Source organism: Podarcis tiliguerta (assembly GCF_965153285.1).
Source record: "Podarcis tiliguerta genome assembly, chromosome: 12".
NCBI classification, from domain to species: domain Eukaryota; kingdom Metazoa; phylum Chordata; class Lepidosauria; order Squamata; family Lacertidae; genus Podarcis; species Podarcis tiliguerta.
In genome coordinates, this window is record NC_139545.1 from 29,577,267 (window position 1) to 29,601,952 (window position 24,686).

At 42.0% G+C, this 24,686-nt stretch overlaps 1 protein-coding gene across 7 annotated transcripts in view; it reads right to left on the reverse strand.

Moving 5' to 3' along the window:
* The window catches only part of LOC310660609 (uncharacterized protein C7orf78), a 34,107-nt gene extending 9,485 nt beyond the window's left edge, over positions 1-24,622 (reverse strand). The window contains exons 1-6 of one of the 7 annotated variants that reach the window (XM_083405502.1): positions 24,527-24,622; positions 23,585-23,656; positions 16,293-16,347; positions 14,450-14,911; positions 4,715-4,799; positions 2,170-2,318 (exon numbers count right to left, since the gene is read on the reverse strand). In XM_083405502.1, coding sequence (XP_083261628.1) covers positions 2,170-2,318; positions 4,715-4,799; positions 14,450-14,890 — 675 coding nt within the window. In that variant the 5' untranslated portion in view covers positions 14,891-14,911; positions 16,293-16,347; positions 23,585-23,656; positions 24,527-24,622. Of the gene's footprint in view, positions 1-2,169; positions 2,319-4,714; positions 4,800-14,449; positions 14,912-16,292; positions 16,348-23,574; positions 23,657-24,453 lie in introns of all 7 variants that reach the window. The other 6 variants (XM_083405499.1, XM_083405503.1, XM_083405500.1 and 3 more) reach the window with 6 other exon arrangements.
* Between the last annotated feature and the right edge of the window lie 64 nt (positions 24,623-24,686).

Genomic DNA, 24,686 nt, shown 5'->3' on the forward strand with positions numbered 1-24,686 from the left:
GGCTCTTTCCCTTCCCCGAGTATTAAAACTCCGCTCAGGCCCTGTCTCCAGGCTACAGCTACCGCAGAGGTAATCCAGTGCCCAGGAGTAATTTTAACCAACGCTTGCCTTCTAGTCTTCCTGCTCCGGCGGTCAAGATTGATGGCGTCGTTTATTATTCCTTATCTGCGAAGCGCTGACTCATCTGGCCGGTGGGGGAATTCAATGGGTGGGTTGCAGAATCTACAATAGAGGATTCCTTCCTAAATGTGCACGTCAGTCACAACAGCCCACAAAAATGTGTTTATTTGTAGAAATTTGCGCTAAAATGCTGCTGAGTTTTCAAGAGGTTCCCCCCCTCCATTTTGAAAAGTTGCAAATCGGAAGAACAAAAAGAGAGAGGAACAAATAAAATAACAGAAAGCATAGGTTGGGGGCAGCAGTAAACATCTGAACTTACAGGAGGGACAGGATAATGTACAGGGCACCTAACCAGCAGTGAATCATGGTGGGTCGGAGGGGCCCAATCTGAATCACACTAGGCCAGGCGTAGGCGAACTCAGCCTTCCAGATGTTTTGGGACTACAACTCCCATGATCCCTAGCTAACAGGACCGGTGGTCAGGGATGATGGGAACTGTAGTCCCAAAACATCTGGAAGGGCCGAGTTTGCCTACGCCTGCACTAGGCAGGTGCAGAGCCTAGGAGACTCCAGAAGGCAGCCCTTGCTATTTCCTCCCTAGGGGAGGGAGAACAGCAGCACCTCCTATTAGCCAAGAGACCACTATAGAGTTGGCATGGGGGGTGCTACCAAGGAGGCAGCAGACCCAGCTTCCAAGGAGCGCACCGCAGTGGGCAATGCATGCCTTGGAGGCCAGATCTGTTGCCCCTGTGAATTCTGCCACCCAAGGCAGTCACCTCCCCTTGCCTCATAGGTGGGCTGGCCCTGCTTTGCAAGAAAAATATCTGCCCATTATTTTCTATGTAGCTCTAAAAAGTTGCCAAACCAGAAAGTTGGGTTCTGTGCTGCCCAGCAAATGCTGGCACATGAATACATGCATCTGTGATTATACCTACTTTGTGTAGCATCTAAACAAAGCAGGAACAAATTCAAGCATTCACCATAAACAACATAATCTTAGTATGCTATTCCCTAAAGTGACTAAAAATTCTTAACGGATATCTTCATAGCTACAATCCAAAACTTTGCATGTGCATACGGGCATCCTCACCCAATGTCAGGGAGGTGCCCCATTCCATATGGGGCATCAGTGGGGAACCTGTGGTCATCTAGAGGTTTTTGGATTCCATCAGCCCTGGCCAACATGGCCAAATTCAGGAATTATGGGAATTGTAGTTTAACAACATCTGAAGGGTCAAAGGTTCCTTATCCCCAATATAGTGTATCTATAGCAGGGGATCAGACGGAAACCTTACTGGTTACAATGGAATTTTCTTCCACGTGTATTAGTGCTTATAATTTAAGAGCATTTGCAGCTCAAGCAACATTAAACAGTAGGCAAGATTCTACACATGCTATTACACTATTTGCCAACATGCATTTGAATCTCCAAGACTAGCTCAGGAAAATTATGCCTCCCACATTCTGAAATGGCTCTGGCTTGTTTCCGTTTAAAAGAACACAAGAGTCATTCATGCCTCATTAGGAAAAGTCTATAATTTGTCAGAAAGCCCAAGTCGCTTCTGATCCCTCGAAAACTGGGTGAATCTGTTCCTTTCAGCCTGCAATGTAGCCAATGTACCCAAGGTTCTACAGTGTATTTTTTGCTTTTTCTAAAAAAAATATTTTTTTTTTACAAAGTATCCCCATATCTGATGGTGTGAAGCAACACACTGTCATTCATGGCATTTTGCAAGAGAAACAGTTACAGTTTTCAAACAAAACTATAAATAGCAGCAGGCCTACAAATATCTTCCACCTGTGAGAACCTGTTTATGAGACAGACATTTTAAAAAACAACCCACAGCCTGTCTTCTAATTATATCACCTTAGGTTAGAATCTGGCTAGCTATCAGCTTTGCAGAAACTCCCAAGTACTTCAGCAAAGCAATGACCTTATTTTATTTTTTTAAAAAAACATTCAGAACACCCACAGATTTCTATTCCAAATATGAGCTCAGTGGAAGAAGATGCAAAGAAGGGAAGGGAATTATAGAGTGTTGTACTAACTGTGAAGGAAACAGGTTTAGTAGGCCAGGGCTCCTTTGGCAGAAGTAACTTCGAATCCCACTTGAGTTCTTGAGGCTTGTAGCAGGTGGTGAATCTTTCCTTGGATCGGGGTCCCCCCTTTTCTTCCGCGAGAGGATGGAGTCCATGGACTGAAGAGGGATAGCAAACAAAAGGCAGTTTGTGCTCAGAATCCATACTGTGCATTACTGCTGACAGGGAAAGGATTTGAAAGCACATGCAGCACAATCCTATTGTGTTTACTTGGGAGTAAGTCCCACAAGAGCCAATAGGACTAACAGAATTGCAGCCAAAGCAACTAACGAGTTTTAGAGGAACCACACCGGTCTGGCTGCCCTGGGCACCAGTAACCGCAAGGGATGCCACAACTACGCAGAAGGGAGCATGAGAGGTGGGGTTTGTGTGTGCCAATTTTTAGCATTGCACAGGGTGACACAAAAATTTGAGAGCCCAATGTCTGCCACTGTAACTATTACTAGATTTTGGGAAGATTTATTAAAGGGTGCGATGTTGGATTACTGGTATGATAGTGCCTGGAGATTACCTTTAGTATAAAAGCGTACATATAAATTGAAAGTAACAAGGGGACAGCCAGGGGCCTTCTCTGTATTCTTGTCAGTGCCTGGTAAAACAGTTTCATTTAGGCAAGCCTACCAAGATAGGTAGAACATTGATATATGTTTTATTCTGGGGTGGGGTTGTTGTTGTTTGCTTATTGAGGGGTTCCCCCCCAAAAAAATGTTTTAAATAGTTGTTCTTAACTCTTTTTTTACTGATAATTCCACTGTTTTACTCATTTTGCAAACCAAAATTATTTGCTTTTATAATCAAGTGCCATGCATATCTTAATAAATAATCAGCAGCCAGAGTTGCACCAGGCACATCATATACCTGTGCCTCTTGCTGTATCCCATTTACCTAACAGGTGGACACATATTCGCATGAAGTTTTGTAAATGCAACAGCAGATGTTCGGCCTTCTGCTGAGCTTGCTGCTCCATAGATCGCAACCAGTTAGCGTAGATGTTCAGTTCTGAACTCGTCTATCAGTGCCACTTACACATTCTCCAGAGCACGTAGGACACTGCTAAATGGCAGCAGCATGGTCAAATATGGCAAGTGAAATTCAAGTGGGGTAAGAACAAAAGAGGAAGATTTAGACTGCCCTAGCCAAGCTTCACAATCACCCGTTTGTAATGATATGTTGACTTTTGAGTGTTATAAACAGTCAAATGAGAATCTTAGCATTAATGTTTTGTGTTAGAAATATGCCAGAAACTAACCTTTATTACTATTGTTCCCTAAAGGAAATAATGGCTGTTGTGTGGGCCAACTACTTAATATGTCTGCTTAATGAAGATTAATACTATCAGAGTTTAACAACAACAACAACAACAACTTGTTGTTGGTGGTGGTGGTGTTACCTCTCCCATCTGGCTGGGTTTCCCCAGCCACTCTGGGTGGCTCCCAACAAAATATTAAAAACACGATAAAACATCAAGCATTAAAAACTTCCCTAAACAGGGCTGCCTTCAGATGTCTTCTAAAAGTCAGATAGTTGTTTATTTCTTTGACATCTGAGGGCGTTCCACAGGGCAGGTGCCATTACCAAGAAAGCCCTCTGCCTGGTTCCCTGTAACCTCACTTCTCACAGTGAGGGATCCATCAAAAGGCCCCCAGAGCTGGACCTCAGTGTCCAGGCTGAACGATGGGGGTGGAGATGCTCCTTCAGGTATACAGGACTGGGGCCATTTAGGGCTTTAAAGGTCAGCACCAACACTTTGAATTGTGTTCGGAAACGTACCGGGAGCCAGTTGCAACCCTCTTTAACTTCCTGGATAGTTCAGCAGGGGGTTGTACTATATGATCCTCAGGGTACCTTCCAACTCCATGAGTCTATGATTCTATTACTTATTACAGGGATGAGGAGCCCTTTTCAGCTTATAGGGGCCACATTGTCTTGTGGGCAACCTTCTGAGGGCTGCAGGCCTGTGGGAGGCAGGGCCAGCAGCAAAAGTTGGTAGAGCAGCAGACATTAATGTTACCTTTCTAGAATCATAGAATTTTAGAGTTGGAAGGGACTCTGAGGATCATCTGGTCCAACCTCCTGCAGTGCAGGAATAGGCAGCTGTCTCATATGGGGATTCAACCTGCAACCTTGGCATTATCAGCACCGTGCTCTAACCAACTGCGCTATCCAGTGGAATTATACCATAGGCCGCTAGACAGTATATAGTATATTGACTCATGCATCCCTATCTATCCTCCACCCAAGTAAGTAAGAAGCATTATCAGATTTCAAGGACATATTTCAGGCAAGGAAGGAGGGTGCAAAGCAGGACCAGGAGGAGGAAGCGCAGCCTGGAGAGAGTCTTGAGAGCCACATCCCACACCACACCCCATGCCCAGCACAACACAAGCTTCCCAATCCAATTTATTACTGAGAGAACATGATGTTCAAACTGTACTGTTCCTCTGAAGCACGAAATGGGCGTCATACCTGCTTCTGAAGATCAGCGAGGACTTACCTTTGCTTAAACACTGGGATTTCAACTTTAGATTCAGAGGGTCTCTGGCATAGCTGGTCACAAAATTTGGTCTATCTGGCTCATACTGCATGGGGAAAAACATGAAGAGGGAACACCTGGATTTGCTGGCAAACAACTTGGGAGCAATGCTTTGGTGCTTGTCATTCTTACTGCCCATTCACAGCGACTTCTTTGTGGATATAGCAAACAGGGTTATTTTATTTTATTTTGACATGCTTCTAAATTTTTTTAGGTTTGTCGAGGGTTTTTTTTACCTCCTGCTGTGGCACTGTACTTTTAAAGCAAAGGCAATACAGATAGATATACACCACACATTTAAAATACATGACTTCCCCCCAAAGAATCCTGGGAACTGTAGTTTATCTTTCACATTAGGACAATTCCCAGCATACTCACAAGCTACAGCGCCCAGGATTCTTTGGGTGGGAAGTCATGTGTTTTAAATATACACTGTGTACATAGCTTTAATAAGTGAGCTGTTCTACATTTCTTTCATGCTGCTGTTTTTAATGGATTTATAACCCGTATTTTGCTTTATTTATTTATGTTACTTGGGTGGATTTTGTGGGTGGGTTTTTTTGTATTGTTGTGTTTCAGTCTCGAGGTAACACCGGGGTCCTTTTACGGCACTACAGTGGTACCTTGGTTTAAGAACAGCTTAGTTTATGAACAACTTGGATTAAGAATGCTGCAAACCTGGAAGTAGGTGTTTTGGTTTGTGAACTTTGCCTTGGAAGCAGAACATGTTATGTTTCCTGTTGAGTGTGTTCTATTTGTAAACTGAGTCCCCTGCTGCTATGGGAAAGCACACCTTGGTTTTAAGAACGCTTTGGTTTAAGAATGGACTTCTGGAACGGATTAAGTTCATAAACCAAGGTACCACTTTAGTCTTCAGCTAGTGGGTGGCAGCCTGATTCAAGGTGGGTGGCAACAGGAGCACTCTGCAAATATGTGGTAAAAGACTAAGAAATGGGTCTCCAAATGCATGTTTGGGTTAAAAGTGGGTCATGGGTCCGAAAAGGTTAAAGACACTTATTTTAGCAGATTGCAAGGTAGGGTAGAGATTCTCTAAAAGAAATAAACAAACAATAAGTGATCCAGGAACTGGACAGAGCTCATTTCTTGCCACATACTCAGTTGTTAAACTGCTCAGCTAACATCAATAAAACTGATTTGTAAACTTCTGAGGCTCTCAAAAGTCAACAGAAGACACACAGCTGTCGTTAATAATATACAGTCACTTCCTGGTTTAAGGCAGGAATAAGTTATCCAGTAAGTTTAGTACGGAAATACTAATCTTAGCTTTTCAAAGCACCTCGGATAATCATCTCCGTATACACATTCTTAACCGGTTCTGCTAGTAAACACCTGCCCCTTGTTAACATCATAAGGTTCACAGGTGACTGCATAAGCAGGGCCGTCTTTCAATGAAAAAAAAAACTTTTATTTTTTTTTTTTTTTTTTTAATATATATTTATTGAAGTTTTCAAATAAAGCATATATTAGATAAGCACAACTTATCATTGTCCATTTAACATCTCTCAATTATTACATGGGACTCCCCCACACCTCCCGCATACACTTACATCATTATTAAATTTATTTCAAACAAATTATCATTTAACTCATCTTAATTAATAATCTTAATTTGGTTTGACATATAATTCAGCCTTAAATCTAATTTAATGGTAGACAATTATCTGCACTGGCATCCAATTCAACACTCAGCCAAATTACAATATTTTTGTAAATAAATCTTGAATTCCCTCCAGTCTTCTTCCATCCTTTCTTCTCCCTGGTCTCGAATTCTGCCGGTCATCTCGGCTAATTGCATATAGTCCATCAGTTGCATCTGCCATTCTTCCACAGTGGGTAGCTCCTGAGTTTTCCAATTCTTGGCAATTAATATTCTTGCTGCTGTTGTTGCGTACATAAAGAATGTTCTGTCCTTTTTTAACACACTCTGGCCTACAATACCCAGGAGAAAGGCCTCTGGTTTCTTAGTAAAGGTGTATTTAAACACCTTTTTTAATTCATTATATATCTTCTCCCAAAAGGCCTTCACTCTAGGGCAGGTCCACCAGAGGTGAAAAAATGTTCCTTCATTTTCCTTACATTTCCAACATTTGCTATCAGACGAATGGTATATTTTAGCCAGTTTAACAGGGGTCATGTACCATCTATACATCATTTTCATCACATTTTCCTTCAACGCATTACATGCAGTGAAGTTCAGCCCAGAGGTCCACAACCTTTCCCAATCTTCAAACATAATATTATACCCAATGTCCTGCGCCCATTTTATCATTGTTGATTTTACCATTTCGTCATGTGTGTTCCATTTCAGCAGCAAGTTATACATTCTTGAAAGTACCTTAGTCTTAGGTTCTAACAGTTCAGTTTCTAACTTTGACTTTTCCACTTGGAATCCTAGCTTTTTGTCATTTTTAAACACTTCTTTAATCTGAGCATATTGTAACCAGTCTCGCACTTTGTCTCTCATCTTTTCTAAACTCTGCAATTTCCAGTTGTCACCATCCTTTTCTATTATCTCCCAATATTTTGGCCAGTTGGCCTCCATATTGGCTCTTTTCCGAGCCTTAGCCTCCAGGGGTGACAGCCACCTCGGAGTTTTATTCTCCAGTAAGTCTTTATATTTTGTCCAGACATTAAAAACTGATTTTCTGACAATATGGTTCTTGAAGGCCTTATTTATCTTAGCTTTATCATACCATAAATATGCATGCCATCCAAACGCGTTATTAAAACCTTCCAAATCCAAGACATCCGTATCTTCAAGAAGTAACCAATCTTTTAACCAGCAGAAAGCTGCAGCTTCATAATACAACTTTAAATCTGGCAGGGCAAAGCCCCCTCTTTCTTTCGCATCTGTTAATATTTTAAATTTGATTCTGGGCTTTTTGCCCTGCCAGACAAATTTAGAAATATCTTTCTGCCACTTCCGGAAGCACTCTGTCTTGTCTACAATCTGCAGTGTCTGAAACAAAAATAACATTTTTGGCAATACATTCATCTTGATGGCAGCTATTCGGCCCAACAAAGAAAGTTTTAGTCTTGACCAACTATCCAAGTCTCTCTTAATCTCTGACCAACATTTTTCATAATTATCTTTAAATAAACTCAGATTTTTTGCTGTTATGTTTACCCCTAGGTATTTAACTTTTTTAACCACATTTAGTTCTGTCTCTTTCTGAAGCTGTTCCAACTCAGTATCTGTCAAGTTTTTCCCCAAAACTTTAGTTTTTTGCTTGTTTAACTTAAATCCTGCCACTCGACCAAAGTTTTGAATCAGTTGTAGTACTCTTTTCAAACTAGACTCCGGCTCCTGTAATGTCAGAACTAGGTCATCTGCAAAAGCTTTAAGTTTATATTGTTTCGCTCCGACCTGAATCCCTTCCACCAACCTGTCCCCCCTAATCATATTCAGGAGCACTTCCAGAACCGAAATAAACAGTAATGGGGAAATCGGGCAGCCTTGTCGTGTACCTTTTTCAATTTTAAACTCTTCTGTAACCACATTGTTAACTATCAGTTTAGCCTTTTGTTCTGAATATATTGCCTCAATCCCGTTCTCAAACCCCCGTCCCACTCCCATTTCTTTTAAATTCCCCTTCATAAATTTCCAAGATATGTTGTCGAAGGCTTTCTCCGCGTCTATAAAAATTAAAACTGCTTTAGTGTTTATGTTTGTTTGTAAAAGTTCCAATATGTCTATGATGTTCCTTGTGTTAGTAAACATATGTCTGCCCGGGAGAAAGCCTGCCTGGTCTTTATGGATTATCTCACTTAAAACTTTCTTAAATCTTCGTGCCAAAACATCTGCAAATATTTTGTAATCCACATTTAAAAGGGAGATGGGACGGTAGTTCTTGAGTTGTGTCTTTTCAGTTTCTGACTTTGGAATCAATGTGATAAATGCTTCTTTCCACGATTCAGGCGCCTTCTTCCCCTCCATTATTTCATTACTGACCTCCAACAAAGGTTGTATCAAATAATCCTTCAATGTCTTATAGTAGTTAGAGGTCAGTCCATCTGGCCCTGGTGATTTGCCCTGTTTCAGACTCTGGATGGCCTGTTCAATCTCTTGTCGTGTTATTTTGCCATTCAAAATTGTTCTATTTTCTTCTGACAGCTTTGCTAATCCATTTCTCTCCAAAAATTGTGTAATCTCTATTTCATCTTGTGGCCCTTGAGTGTATAACTTTTTAAAATACCTCTGGAAGCACTTTCTAATCTCTCCCGGGTTCTGAATGTTCCTTCCTTCAACCTCTAAGTTTGTTACTGTATTCAATCTTTGTCTCCTTTTCAGCTGCCAGGCTAGCAGTTTCCCACATTTATTTGCCGATTCAAAAGTTTTTTGTTTCATTGTTTTAATCTTCCATTCTATTTCCTGATTTATCAGTTTGGAATATTGTGCCTGATAAAGTTTAATTTCTCTCAGAATCGGTTGGGACTTCGGGTTAGATCTTAACTTCTTCTCCAACTCTTTGATACTTTCCAGAATTTTATCTTTCTTTTCATTTTGCAATCTTTTCTTTAAAGAATTCTGTTGAATCAAGAACCCTCTCATCACAGCTTTACTTGCATCCCAGATAGTTCTTTTTTCCACCGTAGTGTTCAAGTTAATCTCAAAATAGTCCTTTAAAGTTTTTTGGGCCTTCTTTACAATTCTTTGGTCTCTAAACAGGCCATCATTCATCTTCCATCTAAAGGAGCCGGTTGGGATCAATGTCATATCCATTCTCAAGGCGTTATGGTCGGAGCATGTTTTAGGGCAGATTTTCACCTTCCTCACCTTAGGTGCCAGACTTCTAGTTATCCATATTTGGTCGATTCGTGTCCAAGTCAGTTGAGCTTCAGAAAAGAATGTTCCTTCTCTTCCCAAGGGGTTTCTAACTCTCCAGATGTCAACCCAGTCCATATTGTCAGTCATTTCAAAAAAGGTCTTAGGTAGTCTTCCCTCTTTAGTAATGTTCTGGTTCTGTGACTTATCCATATTTGTTGATACTACCCCGTTCATGTCCCCCATCATGATGACGTTGTTGTAATCCAGATAATCCAGCATGGTCTCGTGCAACTTCTTATAAAAATCCGATTTTCCTTCATTTGGAGCATAAATTCCTAATATCAAAATTTTTTCTCCTTGATACTGTACTTCTATTGCGAGGATTCTTCCACTTTCATCTTTAAAGAGAAATTTTGGTGAAAGGCTCTCTTTTGCATAGATCACCACACCTCTCTTTTTAACTGTATCCGATGATATAAATTCTTGACCAAGCCTTTTATTTATTAACACCTTTCTATGGAGCCTAATCACATGTGTTTCTTGTAAGCATATAATGTCCAATTGTTCCTTTTTTAAAATATGAAAAATTTTAGACCTTTTTTCGGGACTGTTACAGCCATTTATGTTCCAGCTCAAAAGCTGCAGAGACATCCTGGATAGGTCTGGTTATTCTTTCTGGGGTGGTACCTTGTTCTCCGGTCCTTGAGGATCCGAGGGGGCGGGCTCCCCTGGAAGTTCTGGCGCTGGCAATCCAAGTCCTTTGTGGAGGTCTTCTCCGTGTGCTCCCAAAAACTTGTCTCTATCTTCCACTGTTTTGATTTTGATCTTTCTCCCTCTGTAGGTAAAGGATAATCCTTGTGGGAACTCCCACCTGAAGATAATTGCGTTGCTTCTCAACAGTCTTGCCAATTCCGTGTAGTTAGATCTAAGGTCCAGCAACTGCTTAGGAATGTCCTTGTAGATTTCAATTCTCTTGCCCAAAATGTCTAGTGACTTTTCGTAGTGCAGGCCCAAAATCTTGTCCCTTTCCTCCTTTGATCTCAGTGTTATCAAACAATCTCTGGGCTTCTCTGTCCTTCTGACTCTGCCAAGCCTGAAAGCAGATACGATTTTGAAGTCTTTTTCCTCTAACTTCCAAAACTTGGCAAATTCCTTAGTTAGAAATTCAATAAAATTATCTTCTTCCACCTCTGGTATTGACCGTATCCTCAAGTTGGTCTCCCTGTTTCGCAGTTCTGTCATCGAAAAGTAAATCTGATGTTCTCCAACTTGTTTGCTGAGTGGTCTTACTTCTTTCTCAAGTTCTTCCAGTCTTTGACTAGTATCTTCAGCCAGTTTACGATTTTCACCTACAGCCTCCTTTAATTCTCCAATAGACTGGGCATTCCGTGCAACTTGTCCAGTCAGCTTATTCAAGCTTTCTGTGTTCTGTTCAATTTTAGCTGTATGCAAATCAGCCTTCTTGTCCAGAGCCTCCAGTTTCTCCAAAATTTTCTCCAAGACAGAGCTACTTGTCCCTGAAGCCATATCTCCCAGGTGCAGCTCCTCTGTCTCTCCCTCCCCTGCCTGTATTAGGGAGGCCGCCTCTATGTCTGGAGGCAAAGTGGAAGGCAAGGCCGGCACAGAAGATCTGCGCTGTGAGGCTGCAGATAAAGTTAGAGTTGTTTGTTTAGTCCTTCCTCTTCTCCTTGCGCCACTCATTCCAAAGTTATCTGTAATCCAAGGTCAATCCAAGTTGTTCCCATGAGAAAGCAGAGTCCCAGATACAATAGTCAAACAGAGGCCGGGAAAGGGAAAGTAGGACAAAGTCACTGCTGTAAATCCAAAATCCTCTAGAGGGAGCTTAGTACGTCTTCAGGGAAAAGATCAAATCCAAGTTAAACTTGTAAATTTAAATCCATGTCCATCGCCTCCACAATGTATTATTTTTAGCAGAGTAAAACTTAAAGCAAAACAGTGTTTCTTACAGTGCCTTGACTGCAACAGTTTCAAAGTATCCAGTTCCAACTCAGAATGTTTCAAAACCTAAATTCAATGTATCCAAAGTTGCAAACTGGTGCTCTTCCAGGCAGCTCCAGCACCAGAGATTCTTATTTATTTTGTAATCCACTGGTTCCACAGAAGAAGAGTATCAATGCACTCCCAATATGACCAGCAAAAGTCAATAGCTCAAAGTCTTTCACTCAGAAAACTGCTTTAACAGGGTGCCAGCATTTAGTTAACGCATAACTTTTTGTCTCCACTCCTCCTGCTCTTTGCTTAAAGTTCAGTATAGCGGGAGATGGGCTTCCTGCTTATCCTCACTCCGTTTTCAGCCAAATTTCAACTTTTTTAAAAAAGTTTTAAAAGTTTCAGAAAGTTCTCAAAAAGTTTCAGAAAGTTGACAAAAGTTTCAGAAAGTTTTCAATGTCCAAATTTACTCACGGGTTGTAGTTTCCAAAATTCAGAAAAGTTGCAGGAAGAAAGGACAGCGCTGACCGGCAACAGCAACGCGGCTTCACTTCGCTGTTTGCGCAACGACCCACAGCGCCGCTACCCCCTCCGCGATCCGGAGCCCCTTACGGGGTCCCTTCAACGTTTTGGGGGCTGCTTCTGGCGCCCGCCGGGTCCCGAGACCACAGGCTTCTGCCACCTGTGGTTTTCCTGAATGGGTCTCCGCTTCGCCGTAGCGGACGACCCGTTTACAGCGGAGCTCCCTTCTCCTTACTCGGAGAAGGCAGCCATTACCGGTCGCGCCGCCTCCGGAAGTCCCGAAAAAAAAAACTTTTAAATCAGGTCTGAGGACCAATTTCTGCTTGGGGCCACATTTCCGTTTAAGCAACCTGCTGCATGCTAGTGGTACATGAGATGAGAGGGAAAAGTAGGAGAACAACAATTCTAAAGTTTACCTTTGTATGGTAGGCTATTCCCTACATGTACTCATGCACCCTTCTCTGTCCTTCATTGAAGTAAGGGCTGAAGAACATATTCCAGCCAGCCAGAAACACTCATAGGGACATAGGAAGCTGTCTTCTGTTGAGGAAGACCATCTAGGAAGACCATTCTGTTGAGGAAGTTCATCTAGCTCAGAACTGCCCCACACCTCTCTGCATCTTCCAGGCAAAATACTCAAGAAGGGTGCAGATCCAGTGAGGGGTTTGGCCTCGGAAGGGATGAGGCCTAGGAAGAGTCCTGAGGACCAGGTGGAAAGGCCTCCTGTCCTAGCTGCAACCTTAAAAGTTCGGTGCGAGAAAAGTAAAGGTATTGTTGGTTTTTTTAATACCACAGGGAGGGTTAACCTGTTAATTTGTGTTGTGGTTGAATGGAGAAAAACAAAGAAATGCATTAGAAATGGCTGTATTGGACATTAATGTGACTCTATAAAATAATTTAAGTCTCATGAAAAAATCCAGTCACCAACAGAGTACCATGATTGAAGATGAAGATCTTAATGTTTAAAAAGTTTCTCAAGAGCCCTGAGGCTTCAAAGACATTTTTGAAAGGCTACTATAACCACATAACCCAACTACACTATAAGGAAAAGATAAATGTGATCCACATCACTGAATTCATTTGACCAAAGCATTTGTTGCAATAGTGCCATCTTGTGGAGACACTAAATTCTGTTGCTTGTGTGTGTTTCTTGGTGTGTGTGTACTTTATAGACCAGGCATAGGCAAACTCTGGCCCGCCAGATGTTTTGAGACTACAACTCCCATCATCCCTGACCACTGGTCCTGTTAGCTAGGGATCATGGGATTGTCGTTCCAAAACATCTGGAGGGCCAGAGTTTGCCTATGCCTGTTTTAGACACACCCATCAGAAATGATGTAGCTTCTGTGTTATGTAGGTTGGGATAGGCGAAACTGTCAATTTAGGGTTCTCTCATTTTCTCATTTTTCTAATATTTATTTTTCGTTCTTCACATTAGGGTTTTTTTTAAGTCTTCATGAAAATTCATCAGCCTTGTAGCATACAATTTTGCCCAATACTGACATTTTTACAAAGCAGTATTCCTGTTGTATGTTATTGTCTTTCATGCTTTTATATGCATGCTTTCCTCTAGTACATGCATTTTTGTATGTATTCCTTGGCCGGAGAAGCACACTGCAAAATTTGGAGAAATGCAAATTTCAAAGGATGGCTGTGTTTTGATTCATGTATTATTTTGGGACGTGTGAATTAGGTAGGTTCACCTTTCGAGGAGAATGAAATCAAGTCCCCCCCCCCCCAAAGGAAGCTCCTGCAGCCAATCAGAAGCTGCGTAAGCCGCGTTGGACGTTCGGGTTCCGAAGAACCTTCGCCAACCGGAAAACTCACTTCTGGGTTTGCGGCGTTTGGGAGCCAAAACGTTCAACTCACAAGGCGTTCGCAAACCAAGGTACGGCCGTATAGTTAAAACAAACAAATAAATAAATGGCCCCTATCAGTCCGTCTTGGCTGGTTGTTGTTGTTTGCAGGTTATTCTGCAACATGCCATTGACGCAATAATAATGCATTTGTGGTAGATTTATGCTGTGGACCATCCACAGCTTATTTTGCTTTATTAGTTGCTCTGTGACGCTTCCCTGATGTTAGTTACTATTGCTGTCTGGAGGGAAAGTCTTGCGCTGCAGCACAATGAAAGCAGGAAAACAATCAAACAAACCCGGAACATTTGTAGTATGAAAAGTTAAGTGTTTTAAGCAAGAAGTCATGGGACATGCATTGACAGGAAACAAAGCGATATGTCCACTCCAAAACTGTGTAAATGGTATTGAAAGTGAGATTGTGCATAAATGTCCCAAGACATCTGGGACAGCACAAAGTAGATTCCAGAAGCCTTGTAGCCTATCCACACCTGGTGCAGCGCATTGCCTCAATCCCCCCTCCCCACCAAAGGCCAGCCTTTTCCAGTTGCCTCTATCTCAATTCATCCTTCCCTTTACCTGTCTATAGTCAAATGGTTTTGGATCTTGGTATTTGCTGCTCTTGAACTTTCCCATCTTCACAAACATTAGCTGGGCTTCGTAGGGACCCATGTGGGGGAACCTTGTAATGATTTTGGGCTCCTGTTCACGTTCCACGATGGAGAAAAATAAATTGGACCTTATCCTCTGCAACTCTTCCTGCACCGTGCTTGGGGGCAATTTCTTTTTCAACTCTTTCGACTTTCCTCGCGGCTTCCTGAGAAGGCCTCGGGTGATATAAAGCCTGTAGCTGAAATCGGGAGGTTGTTTTAGGCAGCTAACTTTTTCCAGAGGGGCTGTGAGTGGCTGAGACTCATTGACTCGATCTCGTTGTAAAGCTAACTCCAGGTTCGTAGCAAATCTCCCCTTCAAATCGAAAGTACACTTCGATTGGTTCCCAGAATGGATATTGGGGAACATTCTGCACTCGCCGCTCTATGCCTAAACAAGGTAAAGAGGAAGAGGAATAAGAAGAAAGACTTTGATTCTTACTCATTTTTCATACAAATTTATTTTTAATACAATTCTGCAGATAACAGCTGTTTAAAAACAACAGCAACAACCCATGAAAATAAGCCCGCTTTATCGCTTCCTTTGGGCTGACTGACGTCACCCTCAAAAAAACCTGGCTAGGTCTGGATTGAGACACATCAAAAAAGCGTTTCAGTTAAACACGTTGCAAACTTCATAAAGGGAAATTGTGTTTGCAAAAGATGGGACTCCACACCGCCATCTGGTGTCACAGTGTTATAATGCATATACAGCGGTACCTCGGGTTAAGTATTTAATTCGTTCCAGAGGTCCGTTCTTAACCTGAAACTGTTCTTAACATGAAGCACCACTTTAGCTAATGGGGCCTCCTGCTGCCGCCGCGCCGCCGGAGCACAATTTCTGTTCTCATCCTGAAGCAAAGTTCTTAACCCGAGATACTATTTCTGGGTTAGTAGAGTCTGTAACCTGAAGCGTCTGTAACCTGAAGCGTATGTAACCAAAGGTACCACTGTACTAAGTTGTGCTCAAGCAGTGAGCAAATTGAAATTGGGGTTGTGGCAACACATGGTACCCAGCAAAACATCTCCACATACATTTCCCCCTCCCCCACCCAACAAGAATGCAAAACAAAACAAAAAAAGTTCCTTCCCCCAAGGAAAAATGCAATCAGTAGCTAGCTTGTATTCCCATATGCAGATATATTCGCAGCCAGATATTTATGCCTTTATAGAAGTATATCTGTACTGCCAAGATATCAAGGCGGTGTACATGGTTAGAACACAAAACACTGTTTAAAAGTTAATATTTAAGGTGACCAGCTAAGCAAAAATAAAAACTAGACAGGTGCAAAGGCCTGTCAGCTAAACAAGTCTGCAAGGGACACCTGAAAGTCAATAGCAAGGATGCTTACTGAATCTCTCTTGGCAGGTGTTTCAAAGCATGGGATCAGCAACACTTAAATGTCCAGCCTGTAGTTCATCCAGGCAGGCCTCTGCTACAGGGAGGAGTGGGAGGCGGGACAGTTAACTGCACTCCTCCAGATGATCACAGTGTTTGAGCTTTATATTAAGCTATCCTGGACCTAAGTTGTTCTGGCATTTGTATATCAGCCCAGGAACCCTGAACCTGGCATGGAGTAGGCTGGCATGGAGTGCAAACTTGCATTTTTTAGGAATTGTGGTGAGAACTTTTGAAATCTCCCCTGGCTATATACACAGTTCTCCCCGATACCACCACAATTCTTTTAAGTGTTGCCCTAGTTATTAATAACAGTAAAACTGCAACCCTTTTAAAGGAGGCAGAGCTGAAGAAGCAAGGAGATTCTACTCACCCTCTCTAAAGCCAAGTCCTTTCCCATGCCGGATCACATTTTCCCCTTTGCAGCCCTAGTTAGAGCAAAGCAAGCACACACACAGAGGAGAGTCTCATAACAGCAATGTTCGTTCTGGGAGATGTTTGTGCTCTTCTTTTTTCTTTCTTTTTTGTTATACAAAGAGGTTTGAATGCATAAATGTATTCAACCCATCTGGGTTGCTAAGAAACAGGACAATTCTTGCCTCAGGACGTCATTCAAAATTCAAAAAAGAGGGGAAAAACAACCCTGAAAAGAGTGCCTCTCTTGGCTGTATAAAATGAGCTTGAAACCTAGCAACAAGCTACACCAGTTCAAGGCTATTTTTTCAAATGCTAGGAAACAGAAAAGTTCACTGAGGGAAATGAAACCGAGGGAAAACGAACAAGATGAAACAGGCCATTGAGAAAGAACCGGAATAAAGACAGTCTTTTTATTCATGTTCTTATAGGACAAGCTCTCTCCCATATAACAGACTTTCCGAGTGGTCACTATTTTCCAGGGACAATCTCGGATTTACAGAAGCCGTCCCAGTTTCTGAATGTCCCACTTTTCCTTAGGACATCCCTATTTACATTGGATAAATGTTGGAGGTTATGCAGTTATCCGTAACATCTGAAGGCAGCCCCATATAGGGAAGCTATTTAATGTTTAATGTTTATATAATATATGTGTTGGAAGCTGCCCAGAGTGACTGAGGCAATCCAGTCAGATAGGCAGGGTACAAATAGTAGACTTATTATTATGGAATAGGACGTCCCCATTTCATCAGAAAATTTTGGAGGGTATGGTATACCTTTTGCCAAGTTGGTTCCTTTGTACTTTAGTACTCCACAATTTATGGCCAATGGATCCAGTTTTAAAATATGGGAAACTAGTCCTGTTTCTGGAAACAGCAGATAGAAAAGGGCCAGTACTGTTGGGAGTAGCAACACTTGCAGTAATGTATCTGAACCAGCAGAAGGCAATAAACAGAAAGGCAACCTTTTCATCCCTCGCTGATCAAGCAACTACCTGCAGATTTGTTTTCTCTCAGGCTTTACTTCCTTTCTCCTCCTCCCTCAGTCAGTTAGTGTTCTGTCTTTTGTTATGACTCCATGATGGCCACATATAAGCTTGTACTCACAATGGCTTTGCTTGCCATTGGTAATAAACCATAAGTTTCTTTATTCTTTCAGTCTGCAGTCTCAACACACACACACACTGGTACCTCCGTTTACAAACTTAATTCATTCCAGAGGTCTGTTCTTAAACTGAGGCGCACTTTCACTATGTGTGTGTGTTGTGTGTGTGTGTGTGTGTGTGTGTGTGTGTGTGTAGATATATAAACACACACACACACACCAAATGCCAACGAATACATGGTCTGAATCTAGCTGTTCTAGTACCATGCTGTGGTACTATATTGTTTTAGTTTTGTAGCACTTAGATGTTTTGATTATTGTTGTGCACAGCCCTTGAATGGTTTTGGAAGAAGTGTTGTATCCAGTGCTTTTATTCTTTAAAAAATATGTTTAGGGGTACTCTCATCTTCCTACTCATATTGAAATATTGCCCCTCAATGAGGCCAAACTTAGATTCACAAATGTTTAGGGGTATGCGTACCCCTGTGTACCCCCAGAAAAAAAGCACTGGTTGTACACCATCACTATCACCACCATCATCATTTGTACCCAGCACATCCTTCCATGCACACAATAGACATCCTCTTCCTCTCCAGTTGTATCTGGAGAAGATATCACAAATTCTGCACATCACCACAAATATCAATGATCAGTGACATGCAAAACTCAAGGAGCACTAGCAGCAAAGGAAATATAGGGCAACCAATTTGCCGCAAGCAAAGAAACCCTGAAGACAAAAAACATTTCTAGGAGCAAGATGGACATATCCACTAACACATCACATAACAAGCCTGCAAGACAAAGGATGAGATACAAATAATAGTGAGCCTTTATGACAATCAGCCTGTCCTCAGAGTTCCTTTTTCTACTCTTGCTGTGTTTCTTCTTCTTCTTCAATGAAATGCACAGAATATTAAAATGTATAAAAGTTGTCATTTTAAATAGTCAACGTTACATAGATTTAAGCTGAGAATAAGTACTGCCATCAAGTTAGCCTGAGATTTTCTATCCAAATTGATTGATCGCAGGCATGAATCTAAATGAATGCGTGAGCATGATATTAACTCCTAATCGTAAGGATTGATTCCTGTGTATTAAAGGTGAAGGGAATTCATATATCCGGCATCATCAGACGTGTAAAACTGGGTGGTTCTTTTCTCCACTAGATGGCAGGGTATTACTTGCTATAGTAATAATAATAATAATGAAAAAAATTTAGAAAAGCAACCACAAATAGTTCTGCAAAATAAATTGATCTTTTTCTAACCCAAGGCATTATTTATTTACATCTAAATGAAAGCAGAAATATTGTGAAATGAATAAAAGCAAGAGGCAATGGCATCCAGTTTGGAGAAAGACGAAAGAAAGACAGAACAAAGTATTCCTTCTCCCTCACAGAGTTCCCTGTGAAGAGGGATTGATTGTTAAACCTCTCTGGGTGGGAATGTTTCGCTCTGAGAAGAGAATAGGGATCTGCTAACAACTCTCAGCCCCCCGAACAAACTACAGCTCCCAAGATTCTTTGAGGGAAGCCATGACTGGATGGCCATCTGTTATGGATGCTTGAGATTAGTGCATGGCAAGGGGTTGGACTAGATGACCCTTGGGCCCCTTCCAACTCTATGATTGTTTAAAGTGGTACCGTAGTGCTTTACATTTACGGTGTGAATGCAGCCAAGGCAGGAGTGCAGCAATCCCTTCAGTGATGCGTGTGGCCAGAAGTCAAAGATGGGTGCAGCCAGATGCAAGCATGGGCAGGGCAATGGATGCAACTTTCTTGCCATTCAAAAGTCAGAGGTTTCTACTAACACAAACATGCAGATCCATCCTCCATCCACAAAAACTAGAAGCAGATCAAATTTGAGGACACATTCCAGCCAGCCAAAAGTGTTCATAGAGGACTTGGAGCAAAGTTGGTCAGAGGTTTGGCCCGGTGACGGGGGTGGGGCAGATCTCTAGTGAGCACTGCAAGGTGCCGGAGGCCAGAGTAGGGGCACATCAAGTCCCTGGTGCTTAGATTTCCCTCCCCCCATTGATGAAGTACAGTAATGTGAAACTGAGAAGCATAGCGCTAAGGTGAATCTGAAGGAGTATACGTGAAGGAGCGTCTCGACCCCCATTGCTCAGAACGGACACTGAGGTCTGGCGCCGAGGGCCCTCTGGCGGTTCCCTCACTGTGAGAAGGGAGTTTACAGGGAACCAGGCAGAGGGCCTTCTCGGTAGTGGCACCCTCCCTGTGCAACGCCCTCCCATCAGATGTCAGGGACATAAGCAACTAGCTGACTTTTAGAAGACATCTGAAGGCAGCCCTGTTTAGGGAAGTTTTTAATGTTAGATGTTTTATCGTGTTTTTAATATTCTGTTGGGAGTCGCCCAGATTGGCTGGGGAAACCCAGCCAGATGGGTGGGGTATACATATATTATTATGGAGACTCTTGAGAGTCCCATGGACTGCAAGAAGATCAAGATCAAACCTCTCCATTCTTAAGGAAAGCAGCCCTGAGTGCTCACTGGAAGGACAGATCGTGAAGCTGAGGCTCCAATACTTTGGCCACCTCATGAGAAGAAAAGACTCCCTTGAAAAGACCCTGATGTTGGGAAAGATGGAGGGCACAAGGAGAAGGGGACGACAGAGGACGAGATGGTTGGATAGTGTTCTCGAAGCTACCAGCATGAGTTTGACCAAACTGCGGGAGGCAGTGGAAGACAGGAGTGCCTGGCGTGCTCTGGTCCATGGGGTCACGAAGAGTCGGACACAACTAAACAACTAAACATTATTATTATTATTATTATTAATCAGAGTGATCACACAAGCACTAACGTTGCAGGTTCAATCCCCATATGAGACAGCTGCCTATTCCTGCATTGCAGGGGGTTGGACTACTAGATGATCCTCAGAGTCCCTTCCAATTCTACAATTGTATGATCATAGGACTATGTGATTTCACTGATAACATGCTCTGAGTTCCAAAAAATGTAGAGCTAGATGTAGGATTTTGTGAGGCTCTTTGTGGACATCATCACCTAAGGTGCAGACACACTCCTTGTATAAAGAGGGAGATTGATAGTTTTGAGCAGGCATAGGCAAACTCGGCCCTCCAGATGCTTTGGGACTACAACTCCCATCATCCCTAGCTAACAGGACCAGTGGTCAGGGATGATGGGAGTTGTAGTCCCAAAACATCTGGAGGGCCGAGTTTGCCTATGCCTGGTTTGAGTTCTGGTAGACATTCCTGTGCAGTGTATTTGTGACTACAGGCTACCATCTCTGTTGCTACAATTTCAAAGGTCTGAATGTTTCCATGAGGGCTAGTAGTGCTGCTGTATTCTCTGCACCAAACCATCTGGAGGATGGAAAGTCCTCCTGATCATGCCATGTGAACAGCATGAGCAGCCATCTTAGATGTGCTTATGGGCTTCTGCATTGGTTTATTGGCATGAGTCTTTCAAAACAACAGCTGCAGGGGCAACGAAAAAAGACACCCGAGATTCACACTTTTTAGCAAAATGTCCAGAAAGGTCCATGGGGGGGTTATTGTTACTTGTATAGTGTGAGAAGTTGAATGATAGTATACATGCCCAATAAAACTATAACTGGAAGGGGGGGGCGAATAGTACATAACTGGTTGGATACAGACTAAAGTCACTGCCAGATAACCTTACTGAATGTTCATTCTTGTTTGTTTGCATGAAGTTGCTGTTCAGCAACATTAGCTGTTATTTATGGATCATTTGTGTTGATCTGCTTGTGGAGAGGGTAGACAACATTGCATCAGGTGTTCCCTCGCACTTTCAAGTGCATTTCCCCATCCAGTATGGGCATAGCTGTCAACTTGCGAGGAATCCTATTCGGAATAAGGGAATTTCCCTTAAAAAAAGGAAAACGTTGACAGCTATGAGTATGGGAGGGGGAAGCGGGTTTGTTGTGCAAGAGCTTTAAATCTACCTTAATTGCGCAACCTGGTTTTGTCAATAGGTAATTTAATCCTAACTTAGTTGAACCTGCATTGGTCATTAATTACATCTGATTGATTTCAGTGGAGAACAAGTGCAATCCCAACCATGTCTACTCGGAAGTAAGTCCTCCTGGGTTCGGTGGCACTTAAGTGGGCTTAGGTTGGACTGCAGCTTTTGTCGGGATCCAACCCAATGTAAAATGGTATTTGTCTTAAACGTTCAATATGGAGAAGGATTGAGTTGTACAATTCCTTTCCCTCACCCCCCCCAAAAGCCCTCAAAGTTCTGACAGAATTTTTAAAAACACACAGAAGCAGTGGTACTACTGCTCCACAGTCGCCATCCCATAACAGGAGGAGAAAAAAAAATCTAATTGTTGTTAATATGGTATAAAATTATGTGCCATTAAGTTACCATTAAATCAATTACATTCTCTTTCCTAAACTCTGAATATAATGGATTTGGATGTTCACGGGCTGTAGGTTAATTGGAACCTGCCGTGTATAAAGGATAAGCCACGGCTTTCCGGATATATTTACTGCATTATCATTCTATGTGTGTAAATAATTCAATCTGTTTCCTGTAGGCCCCCATCATCCTAGCACTTACTTTTCCTGATATTTTCTCCGACAGGTTTATATTACCTTTTTTTTTTTACTCAATTTCACTGTGCTGAAAATGCTTGACTACACAGACTTCCTCTCATTTCAAACAGCCGTATATTAAATGGGGTTAACTGATGACTGCTCATCATCTCCTGAGGATACAGGATTAGGAGATTTTGTTACAGATGATTAAAGAGGATGTTTGCGCCATCTTCAGCTAAAAATACCTACAGCCTGGATTCTCAGGTTGCAACCAAGTTTGGGTCACCCCTTCCGTGTTAGCTTAATCTATAGATTATACATTATTATATTCACTGGCAAAAACCATACATTATACTTAATGCATACTTAATACATTCTTCAATACATAATTTGTTTTTCCATAACTAATTAAATAGTAGGGAGCCCAATTCTCACTAGAGGTGCAAGTACTTAATTTCAGACCCTGGATGTAATGATCTTAGGAGTCTATAAACCATTTTGCAGCCTGAGGCCATCAAAGTGATGCAAAACAAGATAAAAACAAAATGCAGGCAATGACCAATTGACATGCGTTCGATATGTGCGCAACTGCGCACATCGTGGTGACCCGGAAGTGGCTAGAAAAGGGGGGAACTGGGGGTGGGGTGGGGTAGACCAGGCTTATACACCTTCCCCAATCACACACAATGACCTAGAATGCAACCCCCACACAAATCAGGGGTTGCCTGTACAGAAAACACAGTCTCTAAAAACAATCAAACCCATTTCAACAAACTCTAAAAACAACAAACCAATTCATACAAATGTTCAATTTATATTTCCTTATATTTCACACTTCGGGAGAGACTTCTTCAGCAAAATCAACTTCTGCAGTAGGTGCCTATTCCAGAGGACTGGAACTGCCAACACTAAAAGCAGGATTTCTGGTGGGAAATTTAGAGACACTCCTTGTTATAGCCTAAACAATCCCTTCGTACCTCAGATTCAAGGCCAGAGCTAAGAGACATTTAGTTTCAGAGTTCAAAAGTGATTTTAAGGCCGTATAGTCCTAATCTATATACTGTTAAAGAAACTGCAAATCAACTTGCAAATCAAACAACACGCAATGTTCTGTTTTCAGAGACTCCAAGATTAATCTATCGGTCCTTTAAATGGAAATAATACCAGATTACAGAACTATGTATTAGTGATTTAAATATTTTAAAGTTTGTTTTATCCCATATTGCAATTTAAGTGGCGCCAAAGGCTCCTACGAATAAAGGTTTAATATCAACAATTAACACTGAGCCAGAAAGTGACATTGAAAGCTGAATCAAACGGCAATATCCACCATAAAAGTAAGCAATAAAAAGAGCGAAATAGGAAACGCAGGAGTCAATTGTACATCACTGATTAAAAGCTTGAGAGAATAAAATTGCCTTTAGTCTGTGCTCAAAAGGTCACATGCTAGGTGGCAGCCAAGATCCCTGGAGAACCTATTCTACAACTGAGGAGTCACCACCAAAAAGGCCCTGCCTTCACAGGGTCACACCCTCCACATCTGAAGATTGTGGCACGGGATGCACATGTTGTTAATGACATAGAACGACCTACCTCTTCCCACTTGTACTGTAGATCCTGTGCCACATGGTGATTCCCTATAGCAATCGAGGGTCCAAATCCCTTGTTTGTCAACCTGAAAGCAGCAATATGTCCTAATCAGTTTACGGCAGAGATGGAGAAATTGTGGTCCTCCAGATGCTGTTGGACTATTCTTTCCAACATCCCTGACCATCATCCCTGCTGTCTGGGGTTCATGGGAGACGGAGTCACAGGTTCGTTCCTTTCTTCTGTTTTTCTACTTGGGCAATGGGTAGCTCCAATCTTGCCAGCCTCCCTGATTTCAGAGGTATAGAATTAGGTACAAGATGGAGTCCTACGTAGGATTAAGCCCGGTCACTATATGCCATATCAACATCATCATCAACATCATCATCATCATCATTATTAAAACCCTAAAAAGTCCACACCAGGTCATGAACAATAAACCTGTAGGAATATTGTCTGTGTCTTTAAAGCAAAGCACAGGTAAGCTTGCCTTTTAACAAAACCTGTGGGAGAGGCTTAAAAGAGATCACTGTACCAGGTATTTAAACCTAATGATTGTCTGCAAAATCTCTCTTTATGCCACTGGAAGGGAAAAGCAGGCCAAGTGGAACATTTTGTTAATTAATTGTTAAAGTTTATATACTCTTGCAATTCAAGGGACACTGTACTGCCCGTTGTGGCCACTGCTGAGATTTATACATTTATTTACAGTAACTTCAATTGTCCTACAGGCTGCATTATCAATCAGAGTTGTGGACAAACTATTTCTTTATTGGCAGTGCCTCACTATTGGGCGAAAGTTAACTTGGAATATTAGTTACTCACGTTGAAATTCAGAAAATATCAAGGAAGCTTGGAAATGAAGGAGATCATTAAAGTTCCTACCTATCTGCACTCTTTCCCTGATCCCCCTTTCCCTCTGACTCGGTTACTTTTAGAGCACATACATTAATTCTACCTTTGTCTGCGTACAGAAACGAAAGACACTCTAACAACTCCCATTGGATGAGACGCAGAGCCATGCAGGCGAATGGCTCAGATCATGACGCTGCTCGATGATGTAGGGCTCCTTCCATCCGGAAGCATGCCTGTGATCTCACAAAAGTCGGTTCATGACA